We start from the raw sequence: 21,636 nt of genomic DNA on the forward strand, positions 1-21,636 counted from the left end.
TATTCACTACTTTGTTTTGTCCATGCTTTATAATCTTTAAGAGCCTGTGCTCAGCCCTGCACTTCCCTACAACATGGTGGGCCTGGGCAGGTAGACACATGCCCCTGGGAGATCCTGAGATCCCCTCACCACTCAGGCTGATGGGGTATCCAGTCACCAGGAAACCTCTGGGAGATCATCTGAAAACCAGTATCTGGGGACACACTGCCATGTAGTCCAGTCCAAAGTGTGTCCTCTGTATTTTTCTCTTTCTTGTCACACAGACAAGTAACATGGTATCTAGAAACCAACATTACAGGCCAGGCTGCCTAGTCTCCTTGGAAGTTTCCTCCTCCCGCCATGGCCTCCAATATAGGGGGAAATGCAGTTTGATGCTCATCTTGGAGATGTCCTTTCACATTCTGGATGTGAGGATAAAGGACTTTCTCTTCCCATTGGTTTCTTCCTTCTCTGATCCTCTTTCCAGAGGCACTACATTTCTCTAGAGAGTGTGTCCCAAATACCTTATGTCTACGAAGCTTTACAAACATTAATAGACAAATGGTTAGTTTATATAAAGCACACATGTATTACTCTGACATAAGCAGCGAGGGGCCCACAGTTTACATTTTTTGTCTTTCTTTTAAAAAGGAATGAGAAATCATATTCCAGGTGATCCAACCTTTTAAGCTAGGGAGGGAAGGAGTGAAGAAGTTACCATGACTTAAAAGAGATTTAAATTTGAACGCTTTGTAAGCCAAGTGCAAACTGACATATGAGTTTCTACTGATCTTTAGATGGGAAAAGTAGGGCTTGAATTTACTTTCCCACCTCCAGCTTGGCGCTTCTCTACCCTGAGCAGACCCCCAAACGCTGAGCTTATTGATGAGTTCCTAATTTTAAAAACAGACTGATACTGTCTGGCACTAATAACAATTGTCATCGCAGAAAAGCAGTTTTCATACAAAACCCCAAGAAGACAGGGCATATCTGAGTTTTCAATGACCACGTGTTCAGAATTTTTTATAAGTCAAGTCATGTAGAATCTAACTCGTATTTCTCATATATATGTTCATATCTTACATAACCAATGTCTTGACAATACCAGCTATTGAATTATTTAAATCGCTTGGCATTTAGGGTGCTGGTTTGTGGAGTGCCCATGGTGTTTGAATACCAGCTCTGACACAGTATGCAGTGTAGACTCTTAACTACACAGAGTATGGTGTGGAAGGTAAGCGGAGGGGGCCTAGGTATCAGCCGGCTGTGAATATTTCCTCTGCCTCATACAGCTGTGTGCCCTTGAGACAGTTACACAACCTCTCTGGACATCGGTTTCCTCACCTTCAAAGAGAGCAAATCATAGAAGCAACTTCATAGGACTGTTATAAAGATTAAATTAGATAATGTATGTGAAGCCTAGTGTTCGGTACATGTTAAGTAGTTAATAAAAGTCAACTTTAAGATATACATACACACACTTTATATCACTGGAATTAAATCCATATATGTATATATGGATTGTGTCTGTGTGTGTGTTGTATATGTATAAACAGTGGTTTGGGGGAGGTTGTGAGCTTATGGAAAATTTCTTTGTATTTTCTCTATTTTCCAAGTTTTCTAGGATGAGTTTATCATATACTTGTAATGTTATAAACTCTTTTTTTTTTTTCAATGTAATGAACCAGAACAAGTGACTTATTAGGACAGTTATAGCAAAAGCAAAGTCAGGTATATGTTTCAATGCCTTAAAGATAAATCTTAAAACATAGTTCCTAGTAAATAGCAGAGATCTTGAGGGAACAAAGGCTGCAAGTGAATTAAACGAGCCAAACGTAAAAGAAGGAACAGGGCAGTCCAAGACAATGAGGTAAAACCCAGAGAACTTCAGTTTAATAAGCACCTTCAGTAGATCTTCTCCAAGGCGCCAGCATTTAGAATTTGCAGTAGAATGAGCTTTTCTTGGGAAGTGTACCCCAAAAAAGATTTAGAAAATGAAGACCCACAGCAGTTCAAACACTAAGGGAAAACAGGAAATCAATAACTGATTAAAATCCCATCCAATGTTTTCCAAGAGGGAGGTCACATCAAAGAGCTCAAAGCAAATAGAAACTTTTCAGACTTAACAAGTCACCTAGTCTGCACACAAAGATGGGAGCCTAATTTTCAGCAGGTCCCGTTATAGTCTGGCACCGGGGATGTGAATTCTTGCTGAGATACATTTCTGTCTCTGCCTTTGTCTCGTTTCACTCCCGTGTCTCTGCCGGCAGACCTCGGCTGGGGAGCTTCAGCCTGTCTTGTTACACGTTCAGGCATCTTCTGGTCTCTTTTTCTCAAGTTCTGTCACTGCAGTGAAAACAGCCTGAGGATTGTAAGTTTGGGTTTAAAGTGATTCTTATGACGCAGGCAGAAGAGTGCCAGAAGGGTTTTCTGTTCTGCTTGAGCCCCTCTGTGGGGTATTTATACCATTCACTGGTTTTACCAAAAACAGAAGTCGCTGTGCCATTTACTGGAATGGGATTGCTTCTTTTCATTTCTTTTTCTTTTCTTTCCCTTTCTTTTCTTTCTCCCCCTCCTCTCCTCCCTTCCTTCCTCTGTTTCTTTCTCCCTTTCTCCATTCCTCCCTCCTTCCCTCTCTCCCTCCCTCCCTTTCTTCCTTTCCCCTCTGCAAGTACTCATTTAGTAGCTTTATCAACCACCTACCATGTGGCATCCATTGTGTTATGCACTGTGAAATTAAGATTCATAAGACACGACCCATACTATTATACTTTCATTGTCTTGGTTGAGCTCCCAATTGAACTCTAACATCCATACAGACACGTTTATTACGTGTCTGTTACATGTCTGGCACTTTCATGGAGCTTATTTTACTTAGTTCCATCATCCACCCAGAGGTAGGTATTATTCCCATTCTTGTAACACAGATGATTGAATTTAGGTAGAGGGTTTAAATATCTAACCCAGGGGCACTCGGTTCCTATGAGGAGGAGTCAGGACATTCTGATTTTTCTGATTCCCAGTTCAGTGTGTTTTCCACCGTGCCTGCATATTGGCTGGGAAGGACTTTTATGCTTTCGTCTTTTATATACTGCACTGCACATGTAATGTGCACAATAAATACTTGTGTAGAATTAGATCCAAACTGTATTGAAATTTGCATGCTTCAGCCTTTTCATATGCTTGCATTTGGCAGCATTGTTCAGAACTTTCAAACGCATTTTTTTATATACAGACAACGGGTAAACGTTCTACTGCTTATGTGTAAAGAGCAAGGTGACTAGTCAGGAGTTGACCCTTAGACAGATCTGCAGACATACAGACCCCAGTAAGGGCTTGTATGTGTTCTGAAAGCCTGCCTACCTTGTTTAGAGCTGGTTACAGAGGACACGCAGGAAGGAAAAATCCTCAGCGCCCAAATGAGCATCAAAGTCGCTCTTGAAATCATGATAGAAAGATCAGATCCTTTTTTCTTTTAACTTTGAGAAAATTTTAAAAATAACCAAAATGTAAAGAGAATAATCTAACAGATATCCACATACCCCCACCCAGAGATGAAAGTTGTCAACATTTTGTCATATTAGTTTCGAGATTTTTTAAGAAATAAAATTTTCAAAAGCATTATAAAATTACAATCTCTTTTGTCTTCTATCCCCAGTCCAACCCCATCCCCTACTAGATTCTGGTGGGCACCGTCAAGGGTCTGGTTTCCAATCCACTATTTATATATTTACATGAACACATATGTTTCCATAAACAATTTATACTATTGTTTTATATGTTTATTATAAAATATACATAATGGTGTCATACTGCTTGTATCATTTTACAACTTGCTTTTATTTTTGCAAATATCACTAAGGTTTTGAGCTGTGTGTTGAAACAGAAGACTCTAGTCCATTCCTGTTAGTAACTGTATAGCATTTTATTATATAAATAAAATGATTTCTTATGCCTTCTCCTACTCCTGTTAATTGGAACTAAGATTGTTATAAACAAACCACAGTAGAAGTGCTCACACAAGTTTCTATCCTTCATACACGTGCTCAGATTCTTCTAAGGTGTTTTGCCTAGAAGTGGAATGGCTGGATGGTATACTAGGTATATGTTTAATTTTATCACATTTTGAAAAATTACTCTCTGAAATGGTTGTACCAGTCTACAGTCTCATTGTCAATGCATTTAATTACCTGCTTCTCCATATCTTTTCAATGCTAGATACGGACAGACTTAAATCTTTGCTCCTCTGCTTGATAAGCAAGCGTGCCTTCTTATTTCTTTTGCATTTCACTATTTACTAATATAATCTAGCACCTTTTCACGTTCATTGGCTATTCAGGTTTCTTCTTTTGTGAAATGCGTGGTCATGTGCTTTGCCAACTCCTACAGTTATTTGTGGAGTTTTTTTCTTGTTAATTTATAAGACAGATCCATTTTGGATACGAATCATTTAACTGTTATTTGACCATTGCAAATATCTTTTTTTTTAATCATTGTCAAGTTCATTATCACTTTTTTTTTTTTAAAGAGGGCCATACAAGATCAGTTCCAAATGGGTAAAGATCTTTATTCTTTTTTTAGGTCAATGCAAGACGGCATACACGGTCTCTGCAATTGAGGGAATGGGCATAAATAGCTTTTGCAGATCTAAGCGAAAACTTCCCTACAAAGGCCTTCAAATTTCTTCTCCAGATCTTTAGAGTAGCCCCCTTTTAGCATCTTGTGAGTTAGATGGAGAGAAACACTTTTTATATTTAGATAGGAGAGCAAAACAAGAGAAATGGACTTTCCTTTTACAAGCCAGTAGCATCAACGCTTCTCACAAGAGCCTCAAATTAATTTGAAAGTGGTTTCTGTAAGTGAAATTTATCATTTAATGATTACTGCTTAGGCATCTCAGATTTCAGATTTTAAGTTTGCCTACATGGAGTCATTCTACTTCTTCCCTCTTACTAAGAGCAGGTTTCAATTATGTAATTATGGTTAAAGAGGTCTGAAGAGTTTTTACTCTTATGCCTTCATCCTGAGTGGATAATGGTTTGCAATGACTGGTTGACAGCTGTGGAAACACAAATGTGAGGCAGAAAACTTGATAAATATTTACCAACATACTAGACTATAAACGGCGAGATGAGGGCCTGTCTTTACCATCTGCATGATGGTTATATCCTCAACATTGGCTCCGCTGATAATCTTACCGAGTGAGCACGTGCTGAATATTCCCAATCTACAGCTGGTTATTGAATCCCAATTCTGTGTTAGATACTTCTGTATTCTATACACTCGTGTAATCAAAGTGACCAACATTGACAAAGTGCCCACCCTCATGAAGCTTACATTCTGGTGGCAGGGAGAGATAAGTGACAATGAAGAAAAAAGATGCAGTGAAATGGGGTAGAGAGCTGTGGGCTGGTGGGATGGGGGTCGGGATGTTTCTACTGTAGGGAGTGTGGTCTGAGAAGCCTCCTGAGGAGGGATCCTAAAGATGAACAACATTTACTAGATAGAGATGGTGAGAAAAAGAGGGGATATATAAAACCACAGGCTCGGAGCTCTTAAACAATTACTTCCGATATAGGAGGTAAGCGCTTGTCTCTTTGTATTTTTATTTGGAGCAGTTCATATGAGTTTTGGAAAAAAACATGACTAAAGCATTGATTTTAGATTAGAAGAAATTAACGAATTTGTAAAATATGCTTCCTTTTCTTTGGCGGAATAGTTTACACAGGGAGAGAACAGCTGGCTCCTAGGACTTGGTGGTGCACTTTGGCTGGGCTGTTAATTGCGTAAGTATTTTGTGTATTTCTGACTGTGTATCTCTCCTGCAGCCCACTTGACCAAGATAAGTCTTTTGAGCCCTACTGAATGTTTGCATCTCGCAGGCAACTACAAACTATGGCTCACGGGATGATTTAACAAAAAATTATCGAAAACATTTAAAGTGCAGCACTGAGTTCATGGATAGAAACTGCTGTTTGCACAAACAAAACATTCAGATGATGAAGATTCTCTAGATATTGATTTAATGCAGACTTCCTTCTTGTTTGATTTATTTGGAAAAATTGATTTCAAGTTCCTAGCAGTATCTAGTAGAAGTTCAATATTTCTTGCCCCCTCCCCCTAATGCCTGCCTAGAGAGAAAAACAAAAACAAAACAAAAAACCACACTGTTTGGGGGTTTTGTTTTGTTTTCTTAAGCCAAATACTTAAATCACGAATGTCTCATAAGTGCCTTTGGATGGCTTTCATTGCCTTGTTTATTTTGCTGTAGTCAGTACAAACACCTTCAAATCTCCTTCTGTAACAGATGATTTTCAAAGTCATCATCTGACCTCGCTGATGGAGCTGGTCTGCAGACCTTGCAGCCGAGTTGATTTTTGCACGGACTCTAACTTCCACACACAAAACTTTACAGCCTCTTTGAGGAACCAATTTCCAAGCTAAGAGAACAAATGAAAAGTGTTCGCTCATCTCTCAAAAATATTTCTGCGCTTGGTATGTTCCCACTCTTATCGGGTTCTCAGGAATGAACACAGAATGTGACATGGGTTTTTCACATACGTAAGTTTTTGTCTTCCATTTCTGGGAAGTTATTTCCTCGTCTGAGGTTTTATTTTCTTGATTTATTAAACTTTAACATGCTACGGAAAACCTCTTCTCTCCTAGCGACTGTTCTCTCCCTTTTAAAAATGGCTCAGGAATGGAAAGCTTGATTTTCCATCTTAGATTTTTTAGGGTCCTTTTAGGTTTATTCTGCCCCTCGTTACTCCCTCCTGTACACTCACACCCGAGGCCGCCGGCATCTGGGCTGAAAGAACCCGTGGCGGGCGAGGAGAGGAGGGTGTCATATTGGCGACAGGCTCCTGCTGGCGGCCGGCGAGACCGCCGGGGTTAACGGGGGCGCAGGGGTCAGCGCCCTCGAAGTTGGGGGCCTCGGGCGGAGCCGCACCAGAGCCGTGGCGACCGCTCAACCAGAGCGCCTTGCAGTCCCGCTCCGTCCACGGGGAAAGGATCGCCTAATTGGTCGCGATCCCACGGAGGTCTTGCTCTTCCCGGGGCAGTCTCCGGGACCGAGAGCGTCGCGGGGCCGACGCAGGCGGAGCGGAGCCGGCGAGAGGAAAAGCCCAGGCCTGGGGCAGAGGAGGAATGAGGGGCCGGGAGCCGGGGGGATTTCCTCCCGCGCTTCCCCCTCCAACGGGAGCGGAAAATGTGATTTGCTGTGCATTCCAGGCGCGGTTCCCTGGGGTGACCTCTCCCAGCCGGCCTGGGCGGGGGGAGCAGACAAAGAGGCGAGGCAGGCGGAGAGGGGACCCCGCGGGGAGGCAGGAGGGGTGCGGGGGGCGGGGGCAGTACCGGGAAAGGGGGCGGATAGCGGGTCCCGCGGCGGCGGCGGCGCCTGGCCAATGGAGAGGCGCGGCCCCGGGCGCCGCGCTCCGCCGCCGGCATTTAAACGGGAGACGGCGCGATGCCCCGCACTCGGTGCGCCCTCCGCGGATCGGGCGACCTAGTGTGCAGCAAGAGCGGTGCTCTCTGTCCCGCTGACCCCGCGCCGAGCCCGGGCGGCTCGTGCCGCGGCCGCACACCGCGCCACGCGTCGAGAGCGCAGGCCCCGAAGGCCCGCAGCACTGACAGGTGAGCGCGGAGGCGCGGGCGTGTGTGTGTGTGTGTGTGTGTGTGTGTGTGTGTGTGTGTGTGTGTGTGTGTGTGTGTGTGTGTGTGTGTGTGTGTGTGTGTGTGTGTGTGTGTGTGTGTGTGTGTGTGTGTGTGTGTGTGTGTGTGTGTGTAGGGGTCGGCAAACGACTGCCGCGTCTCGCTCCGTGCAGACTTGCCGTAGCCCTTCGTGAGCGCAGGCCGAGGCCCCGCGATCCCTGGGTGAACCCTGAAGAACCATCGCGGGGTCTTTCGTGCCAAGGTCTTGGCTGCCATGACCTCACCTTGCGCGGTCTGCAGGGCAAGACTGGGAAAGAGGATGTCAAGAGCAAGAGCCCCGCATCCCAGTTCCACCTCCCGGAGCTTCGCTAATAACGCTCCTGGTGTGTTTGGCAGCCGCGCTTGCCAGTCGCGTCCGCTGGGTGAGGGCGCAGAGTCCGTGAGTCCAGAGCGCAGGAGCAGAAGGATAATGAGCGAGCGGGAGCAGTGAGGCGCTGCGGGGACCTTCAGCTCGACCGCAAACACCGGGGCAGGTTGCAATGAGAGGGTCCCATTTGTTTGAGGCGGGGCGCTGGGTCTGGGGACTTTCGGGGCGCGCACGTCGGAGGGCCGTGAGTGATCCTGCCCTGAGGTGGTGGATCCTGAGAATCAGCGATGCATTTGCCTCTCCCCAAAATGGAGACTCATGCAACAGCGGAGCTGCGGAGTTCCGCCGTGGCGGAAACCCAAGGGTCAGGTAACTGGACAGCTGAAGTGAGGTGCGCGGTCCCGGACGCCTAGTCCCGCGAGCCCGCGGTGCTCACATAGCAAACACCGCACACACTGCGCGCTTGTGCGCGCTGTTTCCTCTTCTAGGCTTCTCCCTGCCCCATGCGCTTCTCGGCTGAACTGCGGACGTCCGGGCAATGGGCAGTGACAACTCGCCGGGTCCCACTTGTGCGGGTACCCTTTAATTTGTGTCCGAGAGGCCCCTGCCTCACCTCGCCGCGCCTTCCTAGAGACGGACTAGGCGGGACTGGCGGCGGGAGGCTGGTCCCCGGGCTTGGACGCCCAGGTCATCCCTCGTCCTCCCCCGCCACTTTGCTGACCCCTCTGCAGCTCACGGAGCAAGGCAGGCGGGCGGTGGGGTGTCGGGGCCGTCACCTTGACGGCCGGAGTTACTCGTAGATTTCTGGCTTAGGAAGAACAGACGCGCCACCGCTCTGGCTTGGCATTGTCTTCGGATCCCAGCTCTGCCTTGGGGGCGCCCCAGCCTGGCGTTTCCCCGCGCAGGGCTCTGGTGATGGCCCCCCGGGCGAGGCAGGGGGCAGACAGGAGCCTCTCCAGTGAAGCCCTTCCAGCGCGCCCAGAGCTGGCTCCCCAGTCAAATCTGGGTGCGCTTTCTCCTCTTTTAGACAGAAATATAGCCTCGAAGTTAGGGGTTAAAAATCTCTTCTTAAATGTTACAAGGGCAGAGAGGCGACCATCGGTAGGTAATTGGATCTCCCGCTGGAAAGAGCAGATCCAAGCGGTGTGCGCGTCTGTTTATGTTCCCCTTCGAGATGGTGCCAGGACACGAGTTGATTAAAACAATCTACTGTGTTAAGTGGGTCACCAGGGACTTAAGCTGTCCCAGGGACCCCAGAGTAGTGGCTTCCTTTTGGCTGTACATACAAGTTAAATAAATAGCGGAGAAGAGGTTAAGATAACCCTGAACTCAGGGTGAGGAGTCTTCTTTCACCCAGGGCTTTCCACTTTCCAGCACCCTCTTTTTCTTTTTCTTTCTTTCTTTCCTTCTTTTTCTTTCTTTTTTTCTTTCTTTCTTTCTTTCTTTCTTTCTTTCTTTCTTTCTTTCTTTCTTTCTTTCTTTCTTCCCTCCCTTCTCTCTCTCTCTCTCTCTCTCTGTCTCTCTCTCTCTCTGTCTCTCTCTCTGTCTCTCTCTGTCTCTCTTTCTGGGATGCAGGACTTAAAAGGATGGACTTTTCAAAGCAAGGAGGGAAAGAAGAATATTAAACAAAATTACAGATTCTCATCTCCTCCCGGGCACACTGCAGCCTACAGTGGTAGGCGATTTGATTACCATCACTGGATAAATTGCACACTCCAAATTGTTAGTATTAACTAATTATTTAAGGGCTCTTTAGAACTTAGTTGCTGTGTGTAGGGCTGTGTGTGTGTGTTTAACCCCCAGGTCATTGTAGGAATTAAAGTGTTTTGTAAACTTTGTAATTTCACAGGTTTCCTATTTTCTTACAAGTTCGTTTTGAGTGAAATGTTTTGGTAACCCATGCACGATCTATGGGAAATCCAAGTTGGCTAACATAGACTTGTGTGAATGGTTACACAGGGGAGAACAGAAACCTATTACATCCTCACCTCTCTGAATGAGAGCTGCCTGCCTTGTCTTCTAAACTGAAGCCCTAATCTTAAGGTTTAAGTGTTAAAAGTGATACAATGCCACGAAATTTTATGCCACAAACCCAGCTCCCAAGAAATGCTTGTCAGCAGCAAAGCTGTGAAGCAGCAAAGCTGTGCAGAATAGAGAGTGTAGGACAGACGGGAAAACCTAAACCTTTTATGTAAAAGGAGTGGGGGAGGTAGGGGAGGTGACTGTAGCATCCAACTGAAAGCACAAATCAGGCCAGTGTTATCAGCCTATGTCTTACATCTGCAAGGAATTGTCTTTAGTTTTAACATATGCTCTTAGAAATGCAAAGTACAACAATAATTCCTGGGACCAGAAAGGTTTTTTTCTTTACATGTGAACAAAATAGAGAATTATTTGAGTCACAATATTGTTCAAATTTGATTGCATTAGAAACAAGTCCATGTGTCCCTTATTAAATACCGTGCTGAGTGTCCATAGAATAGTGGTTAAGGACATGTGTTTGGGGGCTAGGGAGAATGGGGCTCAAACCCTGTCTTTCCCATGAGGGGCTGTGCGACCTTGGACAAATTCCTAACTTTTCAGAGTCTGAATTCCCTGATCCGTAAAAGGAAGATGATATTGTCTACCTCATATTTTGTTGTGAAAAATCAATTATAAAATTCAGTCAGAATTGAGCATAATGCCTGGCATAGGATTTAAAAAATAGAGGTGGCTCTTAGTGGTGGTATTGGGAGAGGCAGTAACATTATAGGACATCAGCGTGTACCACAAGGTGGTTCTGAAATGAAATCACAAATCCCACTCACACAGGGACCAACACACATCTTTCACTACAATATAGAACCTATGGCTTGACTGACTCTCAATAGTGCCGCTCAGTGAACATTTAACATTTATTACTTTCTAACTTGTCTCCTGTTGACCACAAGAATTGTATACCATCATTAACTTCACCAAAAAATCTTCGGATGAGCCTCAAGAGCTCCTGAGATACTTAACTACTAGGTGGTCTCCTCCCTGCCCTATATGATGTTGGGCCCAAGCCTGACTTAGCCTGAATGGTCTTCAGAATAGGGAGGTTGCAGTTAGGGTACTTGCAATACATACAGGATGAGACTTTATCCTCTACTAGTTTGCCTTTGGTGCAAATTGTCTGAAAACAAAAAAATAAATGCAGTATATTCTTTTATTTTTTTAATTTATTTATTTGTTTATTTATTTATGGCTGTGTTGAGTCTTCATTTCTGTGCGAGGGCTTTCTCTAGTTGCGGCAAGCGGCGGCCACTCTTCATCGCGGTGTGCGGGCCTCTCACTGTCGCGGCCTCTCCCGTTGCAGAGCACAGGCTCCAGACGTGCAGGCTCAGTAGTTGTAGCTCACGGGCTTCGTTGCTCCGTGGCATGTGGGATCTTCCCAGACCAGGGCTCGAACCCATGTCCCCTGCATTGGCAGGCAGATTCCAAGCCACTGCACCACCAGGGAAGCCCAATGCAGTATATTCTTAAGAGCTTCTCTGCTCAATTTCTAAAAGTTGACTGCCTTTTTAAAAATTAAAGATCCAATTTAAAAACAACCTTTGCCCTTCTCAAAGATTTAGTTCTGAGAAATAGGAATAGGGTCTTCTAAAACCTGGCCTGCACTTAGAGCCTGTGCTGTCACTTCCATTATTTTTTTAATACTGGGGAATAATTTGATGGCATGCCTGTTGAATAGCTTTCTAAAATTCAATTCATCAAGAGGAATTGATCAGCCCCAGACATTTGGCTTGCTGGTCATTGTCTCCCCACTGTTTATCCCACTCAGCACTCCATTTAACTGAATACAAGCAGGTTGCTTAGCGAAAATGAGAAATACGGCAAGAAGAGTGCTGAAAGGAGCTGGCCTAAACTTTTCCAAAGACATCGAGAATATTGGAAACAGGTTACATGTAACACTTTTATTTCTGATTCCCCAGAATTCCATGATTGTGTTCTCACAGCCTGGCGAAGATTGGAATAAATCACCATGACCTGCACAGGACAGAGGGTGGCTGATAGGGCGTATTTTTGTGCAGATGTTCGCTGTTGATCACTTGGGGCAACCTGAAGGAAAGCATCAGATAGAGGAGACATGCTCTGAGAGTATCTACGTCCTCTGGGACAAATGGATTAGAGGGGAGAACAGTGGTAAAGGAAGAAAAAAGATAGGGGTGGGTGGGTCTTGCTGGTGGGAAACAGTTGCAGAGAAACTCATCATGAAAATTTGATCACATTAGTTGGAGAAGCAGAAATACATTAAGGGGAAGCTGAGGTAGCATCTGAAAAGAATATTGTCCGCAAAGGAGAATAAAGGGAGGTCTTTGTGGGTGTCTGATGCGCTCTGGGTCCATGAGATGCAGCTTTCATTTAATAATGTGAGTGGGTCATTTCATGAATGCAAATTACCAGAACTGTTTTCAGCTCTCGTTTGGATAATGGATGATAATTCGTAAGACCTAAATCTGGATTAGCCTTTGGATTCATTTTTGATAACGAGGCACTTTGCTAGGTGTTGATGGGAAAAAGAATTATACCTAAGGAACTTACATTTTCTTGGTTTCCTCCATGTCTGTGATATTTACAGAGTGAAAATTATTTGGTGGCAATACAATTGGGATTTCAAGAACACAACAGCCCTATTTCCTTTAATGAGTAATCAAGATCATTTTGGTGTGGAGGAGGTTGGGTGACTGACCACAGTGACTTGACAGAGCCCTGGTTCTAGAACCGGTTCTAGTTCTCATCCCCCTCCCTCTTACTTGTGTGGGATATGCAGAGTCCTTCAGAGCACTGCTGTTCTCTAAGAAGCTGAGGTCTCTGTTGATTGAGATTCCTAACGTTTTTTTTTTTTTTTTTTTTGCGGTACGCGGGCCTCTCCCTGTTGTGGCCTCTCCTGTTGGGGAGCACAGGCTCCGGACGCGCAGGCTCAGTGGCCATGGCTCATGGGCCCAGCCGCTCCGCGGCATGTGGGATCCTCCCGGACCGGGGCACAAACCCGTGTCCCCTGCATCGGCAGATGGACTCCCAACCACTGCGCCACCAGGGAAGCCCCCTGAGGTTGTTTTTTTCCTCTCTCCAAATAACTAGTTATAAGATTTAAGAACTCAAAAGCTGAAGATATTTAAAGAGTAGGCTTTTTGAAAATGAAAAGCCATTTCATAATATTTTTCACACCTAATAAACTTTGAGAAAAATTTACTTTTCTTTAAAAGTCTGTCACTCTAAAAAAAAGAAAAAGTCTGTCACTCTAGACCCCTTTTTCTCATGGGATTTGCACACTCCCATAGGAACAGGAAGTCAGTCCAAATTAAAACAGAAAACCAGTTGACTAATTTTGAATTTACTGCTTTATTGTTGGTTTCTTCCAGAGTGAATACAATGGCTTTTTTTTTAACATCTTTATTGGAGTATAATTGCTTTACAATGGTGTGTTAGTTTCTGCTGTATAACAAAGTGACCACTATACATATACATATATCCCCATATCCCCTCCCTCTTGCGTCTCCCTCCCAACCTCCCTAGGTGGTCACAAAGCACCGAGCTGATCTCCCTGTGCGATGTGGCTGCTTCCCACTAGCTATCTATTTTACATTTGGTAGTGTATATATGTCCATGCCACTGTCTCTCTCTCTAAAAAAAAAATGGTTCTGAAGAACCTAGGGACAGGACTGGAAAAAAGATGCAGACGTAGAGAATGGACCTGAGGACACAGGGAGGGGGAAGTGTAAGCTGGGACAAAGTGAGAGAATACAATGGCTTTAATTGGAAATATAAACCCTATAGTGTTCTCCATGGGACCACGTAAAAAGAAGTAGGTATTTGGAGTTTTCTTGGAAAAAGGAAGAGAAGCATTAAGAAGCTCCCTATAGGCTAGACTCTGCTGATCTTCAGCATGTGTGAAGACATTTTAAATGCAAAGAACAGAAACTCTGTCGGTCAGTGTGGTCCATGACAATCATTCATTGAACAAAAGAGCATCTACTCTGCCAGGCATGGAGGAAGAGGTGATGAAAAAGCCCTCATGACTCTCAGACTTGATATTTATTTAATGACAGATGGGAAATGCCAGATAGGGAAAGCTGAGTATAAAGGAGGTCCTTAAGTGGTGTAGAGAAAGAAAATTGCATTTTTTTGGATAGATGTTTGTGGGTATGGCTGGCCCCATGACTTGAATCTCTCCCATGCAGTCAATATACCTTCCCAGTCAAGTCTCAGATTGGCCTCTGTGATGTTGGCTCTGAAATCTTGGATTGTTCTGGAGGCCATTTTTAGGAGGGATGGGGAAGATGGTGGGTGGTGGCCTAGGGCTGTCTTATGTGTTCCTCTTGGAAATGGGCAGAGAGTGAATTTTAATTTAGATCGTGGCCTGGAATTGAATAAAAACAGAAACTTGTGAAAGCTTCTTGAATTCACAAGATATTTGCCCAGGAGACTGGTCCATCATGGCTCAAGTTGTCCTACTCTCTGGAGAAAATCAGCACTGTTTTATAAGTGGTGTTTTAAAGACAAAACAAGGAAATTAATTTGTTGCTGTTGTTGAGGCAAAAAATGCTCTGTTTAAAGAACAAAAATGCTGTAACATAAACTGACCAAAGCCAGGGAGTCAGAGCAGGAGCTAAATGTCACATTATCAGCTCCAAACTTGAACTTGCCCAAAAGTACTAGGTTAATGTCTAAAAGATGGTGCCATTTAAGAATAGTTTGAATTTAATATTTAATTATCTTAATTGGACATTATCCTTAGGGTTGCATGGTATTTACTTACAGGGGCTGCCCTTTAGAGAATGCAGATTCCACCCTGCCTTTGTCTTTGAAAAGTAACTGCTCCAGCTACTAATACCAACTTGGATAGCTCCTTGGGGGCCACGGTGAGGTGACTGTTAAATTGCATTTAGTGGTTATCATGTGTCACACTGGTGGACAGAAGAGAGCAGGGACGTGGGTACTTCACAGCTGTGTCCTCGGGTTCAGAACTGTGGTGGACGTGGAAGACAGGGGAAACCTCTGGATTCAGGTCAGACTTGGTGTGATGGCCTGAGGAGGGAGGCTGGGAATTTGAAACTGTGCTCATTGAGAAGAAAATCCCTCCACATTTTCACAGCTCCCTCTGTGCCCCACGGCTGCAGGTGCCACAGGTGTTGCAGCTCAAAGCTTATTAGAAAGGCAGACCTACCGAATGATATCTGCATTTTAACAATATCCCCAGGTGATTGCACACTCAGGTTTGAGAACCACTGTCCCAGGAGAATCTTAAGACTCTGATGCTTCTCTCCTGCACCCTCTTTTTTTTTTTTTTTTTTTTTTTGCTGTACGCGGGCCTCTCACTGTTGTGGCCTCTCCCGTTGCGGAGCACAGGCTCCGGACGCGCAGGCTTAGCGGCCATGGCTCACGGGCCTAGCCGCTCCACGGCATGTGGGATCTTCCCGGATCAGGGCACGAACCCATGTTCCCTGCATCGGCAGGCGGACTCTCAACCACTGCGCCACCAGGGAAGCCCCAACTTTCCGAGTTTTTTGTCAGTTTTCCCTTTGCCTCCACTCCCCTTATTTCATTTTTTTTTGCCATTGTTCATATGCCATTGCTCCTACTGACCCATATCTAACTCCAGACCCATCCACAATAATTCATTATCATTAACTTATTCAACATGTCTGTGGCACTTACTAATGTAAATATTTGCACATACCTGTTCTCTTGTGTCCATTTTCTACCTTCTAAATTCTATATACACACACACACATATGTGAAGGACGTACTTCATTATTTTAAAAGTAGATGGGCTTCCCTGGTGGCGCAGTGGTTGAGAGTCCGCCTGCCGATGCAGGGGACACGGGTTCGTGCCCCGGTCTGGGAAGTTCCCACATGCCGTGGAGCGGCTGGGCCCGTGAGCCACAACGACTGAGCCTGCGCGTCTGGAGCCTGTGCTCCGCAACGGGAGAGGCCGTGATAGTGAGAGGCCCGCGCACTGCGATGAAGAGTGGCCCCCGATCTCCGCAACTGGAGAAAGCCCTCGCACAGAAACAAAGATCCAACACAGCCAAAAATAAATAAATAAATAAATTAAAATAAATAAATAAAAGTAGAACAATGTGTATCGTGGTATTAAGAATGATATAATGAATATCTGTGCCCAGTATAAAAATGAGAATGAGTGATCCAGGAATCTTATGAATTACGTGATCTTTCTGGTAAAGTAATTTGTTCTGTCTGCAGTACCACCATATTTAGTTAGTTTTCTAATTGCTTTCAGTTTTACATCAATTTTGATCTGAACAACATATCTGGGGATATGAGGTGTTTGTATCTTTGCTTAAATAAAGTCATTTATTAAAAGGTAAAGTGAAATTTTCTCTAGGTCAGAAAGCAAGCTGTTATCCTAGGACTTCGACTAGAAGCTGAGTCTTGACTTTTCGTCTAGTGCTCTTCCTGTGAAGGATTCTTCCTCTTTCTGGCCTCCACACATCTCCTTCCGATGCCTGATAACACTGAACATCTCATAAGCATCCAATGAAGCGAACTCAGGAAGGGCTCAGGCCAGTCAGGGAGAAATAGTGAGACCCTTTCCTGTCAGATGAGCCCTCTGGCTGGCGAGGCTAATTCATCTATTTACGTAGCAGGAACTTAACCAAATATTGTCAAGTGCAAGAATGAATAACTATATATAAAATAAACAACAAGGACCCTAACTGTATTCAGTATCTTGTAATAACCTATAATGGGAAAGAATCTGAAAAAGAATAAATATATATATATGTATAACTGTGTCACTGTGCTGTACACCTGAAATTAACACATTATAAATCAACTATCCTTCAATTAAAAGAAAAAAAGAATGAATACAGTTAAGGGACCATAATACAAAGTCAAACGTAGTTGGTGTCAGAAGCCAGGAAGCAATTCCCCTGGGAGGACAAGTGACAGAGCTCACATCTTGGCTTATTCGCTGGCTGACCCTGGGCAAGCTACTTCATGGCTTAATGGCCCAGAGGGTCACGAGAATAACAGTACCTAATGCACGGAGATACCGTGAGAGGCAATGAAATCGTTTACGTCGAGTGTTTAGCAAGTGCCTGACAAAACATTAGCTGTTTTATGAATGTTTTCATTAATTATCTTTTCCATTTTTCATGTCTCTCCTCTCTGTGTCTCCCCCCTTTAGCATGAGCCGTACGGCCTACACTGTGGGAGCCCTGCTTCTCCTCTTGGGGACCCTGCTGCCGGCTGCTGAAGGGAAAAAGAAGGGGTCCCAAGGGGCCATCCCCCCGCCAGACAAGGCCCAGCACAATGACTCGGAGCAGACTCAGTCTCCCCAGCAGCCTGGCTCCAGGAACCGGGGGCGGGGCCAGGGGCGGGGCACTACCGTGCCCGGGGAGGAAGTGCTGGAGTCCAGCCAGGAGGCCCTGCATGTGACGGAGCGCAAATACCTGAAGCGAGACTGGTGCAAAACCCAGCCGCTGAAGCAGACCATCCACGAGGAGGGCTGCAACAGCCGCACCATCATCAACCGTTTCTGCTACGGCCAGTGCAACTCCTTCTATATCCCCAGGCACATCCGGAAGGAGGAGGGCTCTTTTCAGTCTTGTTCCTTCTGCAAGCCCAAGAAGTTCACCACCATGATGGTCACGCTCAACTGCCCCGAACTACAGCCACCCACCAAGAAGAAGAGGGTCACTCGTGTCAAGCAGTGTCGTTGCATATCCATCGATTTGGATTAAGCCGGGCCTACCCAGCCTGTCCTTGGGGTGCAAGCCCCCAGGCGGGCCCAGAACCAGACCTAAATCAACCTGATTCTTACTTGGCTTAAATCTAGAGGCAAGAAGAACCACCAGCTGCCTTCTGCCAGGAGCCTGCTAGTGCGTAGTTTGTGTGCATGAGTGTGCATGGGTCCCTGTGGTTGTTTGCAGACACCAGAGGAAACACAGTCTCTGCTAGAGGGTACTTCCTATTATGTAAACGTATCTGCTTCCATGCGGGATGGTACGGAAAGCCCACACCACCTGAGGCACATTTGGAGGGGCAGGGTTCTGCCTTGGTCTTCCATGTGCCCTCCTGGGGACCAGAACCTCCCTTCAGAATGAATGTTAATGGAAGAGGCTACTCTGAGGGCAAGAGATCTGTTTTAGTGCTGCCTTGGCCTTAGGATATTTCAACCTGTGCTTGCTTTCCCCCTTCCTCTTCCCTGTCACAGTCCATCCCTTCTTAGGATCTCAGTGACTATTTCCGTCTAATCCCCTACCTGCCAGAGGCTCTAAAGTAACTCACTTGACCACAGATGCAAATGTTTCCTATTTGGGGAAGACCTTTCAGACTCTGGGGGAGGCTGGTAGGGCAGGAAGGTTAGAGGATTGAGAGAAGGGAGAGATCGCAGGTGAGGACCAGTTGGCCCAGCAAAATTCAGGAGGGAGGTGTGCAGAGCCTGGAAAGGCCAACCCCCAAACATGGTGAGACCCATGCTTTAGCAAGTTTTTTCCTGGTATTTAAAGAACCCAAGGAAACAGAGGAGAAATGAAATTGCCCCCCCAAGATCATTAACTTTGTGAGTCACTGTGACTGTGGAAATTAGCTGTAACCCAATACCAAACTTAAAACATAAATATTGACCACTCCTATTTTCAGAACCAAGTGAGTGAGCAAAACCAAAACATCCCCTCCTGCTTGGCCCCTCAGATGGACAAAAGATGTAGTTCAGAAACCCCCCCCCCCCCACAGGAATAGGCAAAAGACAAAAACCTTATAAGCAGAAGGTCTTATTATCTTTCCTTTAGGCTGGGGTATAATCACCTCTTTCCCAGTTCCTTATTCCTGTGTCATGTTTCTGAGAGCCACAACCCTGTATTGTAAAGATTCTGCCTCTGCCGAATGTACCTGACAGTGAAGGACCAGGCTAAGATAAGAGCGTTTAGGCCTGCTCCTTTCTAGAAAGAAGTATGTTTGGGGTCTTTTTGTTTTAGCCATCTATAAGAGATTGAGCTGGAGAGCAGAGGAGAGTAAGGAAAGGAAGGAGATTGCCTCTGGCTAAGGAGTAGTCAAAAGTCAGGGAGGACATGTAAGGGATACACCAGCCCTTCTTCCTTTGCCCTTGAAGGGTCTAATGGGAACCCCCAGTTAAGAAATGAGAGTGTTTGTGTGCATTAGCTGTCCTACAGCTGGTAGGATTTATGTAACATTGTAACCATTTGGAAACTACTGTTCCCTGATTAAACTTAGGTTATTTGCAATGCGTATTTAGTATTTATCTGATGGCCAAAGCACAGGGTGGGTGAACCTTCCTGCATTTTGGATTTGGACAACTTGCTCTCTTCAAGCCTGAGGTTTTATATGTAAACCCCCCCACCCCCGATACGATTCTTGCCTTGCATCCTCTCAGTCTCACCAGCCAAGTCATGTGTAACATGGGAAACAAACACCATAGACTTGTGTTTCAGTTGCCCATGAAGGCTCCAGCATTCAAAGAACCAATGCAACTAAAGAGGCTGTTTTTATTTTATTTTTGTTTTGGTCCAGTGCTTTCCCTACTAACAAATAAATAGGAACCATACTTTGAGGCAGAAGTCATCTTGAACACCCGAAATATTGGGTCTAATTTTAAAACTTTGAAATTCACTACTGATGATTCTACACTAGGCGAATTTGTGCAAACACATCGTCTGTGCATGTCACATACACCGTATGCCCCTGCCCTAAATCCTTGTATCGTCCACGTCCTCCCAACAATAAAATGCAGAATGGATTTAATTAAGCATGCAAATGCTAAGCTAGAATTTTGAGGGTGGGGGAGAGGAAAAGAAAGGGGAAGGAGCTGAAAATATAAAACCACACTAGAGAGGAGGAAGGACGCTCAGAACCAGCACACACCGAATCTCTCTTGTTCTGACTCTGCCACGAGCATGCAGTTTTGTTAAAAAGAGATGACTTCAGTTGGCAGCAGGAATCTTCTTTTTACTTTTTTTTTTTGCGGTACGCGGGCCTCTCACTGTTGCGGCCTCTCCCGTTGCGGAGCACAGGCTCCGCACGCGCAGGCTCAGCGGCCATGGCTCACGGGCCCAGCCGCTCCGCGGCATGTGGGACCCTCCCGGACCGGGGCACGAACCCGCGTCCCCTGCATCGGCAGGCGGACTCTCAGCCACTGCGCCACCAGGGAAGCCCTGTACCACAGTCTTGCATGTAAGTTGGATTTGGCTTAAGTAAAGAGAATTTCCTCAAAATGAGCTTCACTGGGGTAATCAGCAGCATAACTGCCCTAAAAGCACAGCACTAGCCAAAGAGGGAAATGTCTGCTTTTCTTATTGTGTCTACATTAAGACTAGCCCAAGTCCCGCGTGTCTTCCAACATTTATTGAACGTGCCGTATCTGTCACATATTGTATTGGAGTCACCGATGATGTAATGATATGTTTTTTTCATTACTATAGTAGAATTTTTTATGGCAAGATATTTGTGATCTAGATCTTTCCTATTAAAATAATGCCAAACACCAAATATGAATTTTATGACGTACACTTTGTGCTTGGCATTAAAAGAGAAAAACACATCCTGCAAGTCTGTAAGTTGTTTTTTGTTATTGTAGTTCTGCAAAGTTAAAAATGTAAGTGAAAAATCTGGAGGAAAGGATAATTTCCACTGTGTGGAATGTGAATAGTTAATCAAAAAGTTATGGTTATTTAATGTAATTATTAACTCAAATCCTTTGGTCACTGTGATTTCAAGCATGTTTTTTTTCTCCTTTATATGACTTCCTCTGAGTTGAGCAAAAGAAGAGGCTGGCGCATTGTATATTGTTGGAGGCTTTTATCAGAGGGAAACAAAATCTTGACACATCTGAACGTGTGTTACAGAGTCAAGACCTGAGCTTTTATTTTTTTAATTGAATGTTCCTTAAAGGTTAACATTTCTGAGGCAATTTAAGAAAGATCTTAAATGTTATTTTGGAAGAATTAAAATGTGTGTATACAAACAAATAGCAGATAATAATGAACAGTTCACAAGTTCCTTTAAGGAGAAAATCTGAAATAAAAAATGTATGTACAGAACATTTATAAATGACCAGTTAATGCTGAAGAGTGAAAGTAGTTCTACTGATTTGTCATTCTCAATGTATTTAATATCAACTGCATTATGTATTATGTCTGCTTTAATCATTTAAAACAACAAATTTATGAAGACTATGACTGGGGTCCTCTGCTGTCTCTGAGGATGAGAGGGGATTTGATAGTCTCATAAAAGCTAATTGGGTTGAAAGCAACGTTTTATGAATCTGTAACTAGAATTTAATTCCACCACAATAATGTTCTATATAACCTTTCCCAAAGAGCAATCAATAAATTGAACCTCTTCTCTGTTTGCGTGTGTGTGTGTGTGTGTGTGTGTGTGTGTGTGTGTGTGTATTTCATTGGTAATGTTCACAGGGCAGGGCTGGGGCAGGGATTCACTTGTCATGGGAAGGGAGGTAGAAAACAGATCATGAGATCTCTTGTGATCTGAAAGGAAATTTATTTTCTCCACTCAGACCTTCCAGGTCCCACTTGATTTCAGGAGGACACCTCAGGCCATGGCAATTAGAGGCAGGGGAGATCTGGTGAGCAGTGGAAAGTACCAACCTCTTCCCCAGAGCTAGAAAGAAGAGT

The 21,636-nt window shown here is 44.7% G+C and overlaps 1 protein-coding gene across 5 annotated transcripts in view; it reads left to right on the forward strand.

Moving 5' to 3' along the window:
- Positions 1-21,350, forward strand: part of GREM1 (gremlin 1, DAN family BMP antagonist) — a 42,898-nt gene extending 21,548 nt beyond the window's left edge. Inside the window, exons 1-2 of one of the 5 annotated variants that reach the window (XM_060294516.1) lie at positions 5,456-5,765; positions 17,172-21,350. In XM_060294516.1, coding sequence (XP_060150499.1) covers positions 17,173-17,727 — 555 coding nt within the window. In that variant the 5' untranslated portion in view covers positions 5,456-5,765; position 17,172 and the 3' untranslated portion in view covers positions 17,728-21,350. Of the gene's footprint in view, positions 1-5,455; positions 5,766-7,444; positions 7,612-8,094; positions 8,163-8,349; positions 8,388-17,171 lie in introns of those variants that run through there. The other 4 variants (XM_030844162.2, XM_060294518.1, XM_060294519.1 and 1 more) reach the window with 4 other exon arrangements.
- The last annotated feature ends 286 nt before the right edge of the window (positions 21,351-21,636 follow it).

This window comes from Globicephala melas, chromosome 2 (assembly GCF_963455315.2).
Source record: "Globicephala melas chromosome 2, mGloMel1.2, whole genome shotgun sequence".
In the NCBI taxonomy this organism is placed as follows: Eukaryota; Metazoa; Chordata; class Mammalia; order Artiodactyla; family Delphinidae; genus Globicephala; species Globicephala melas.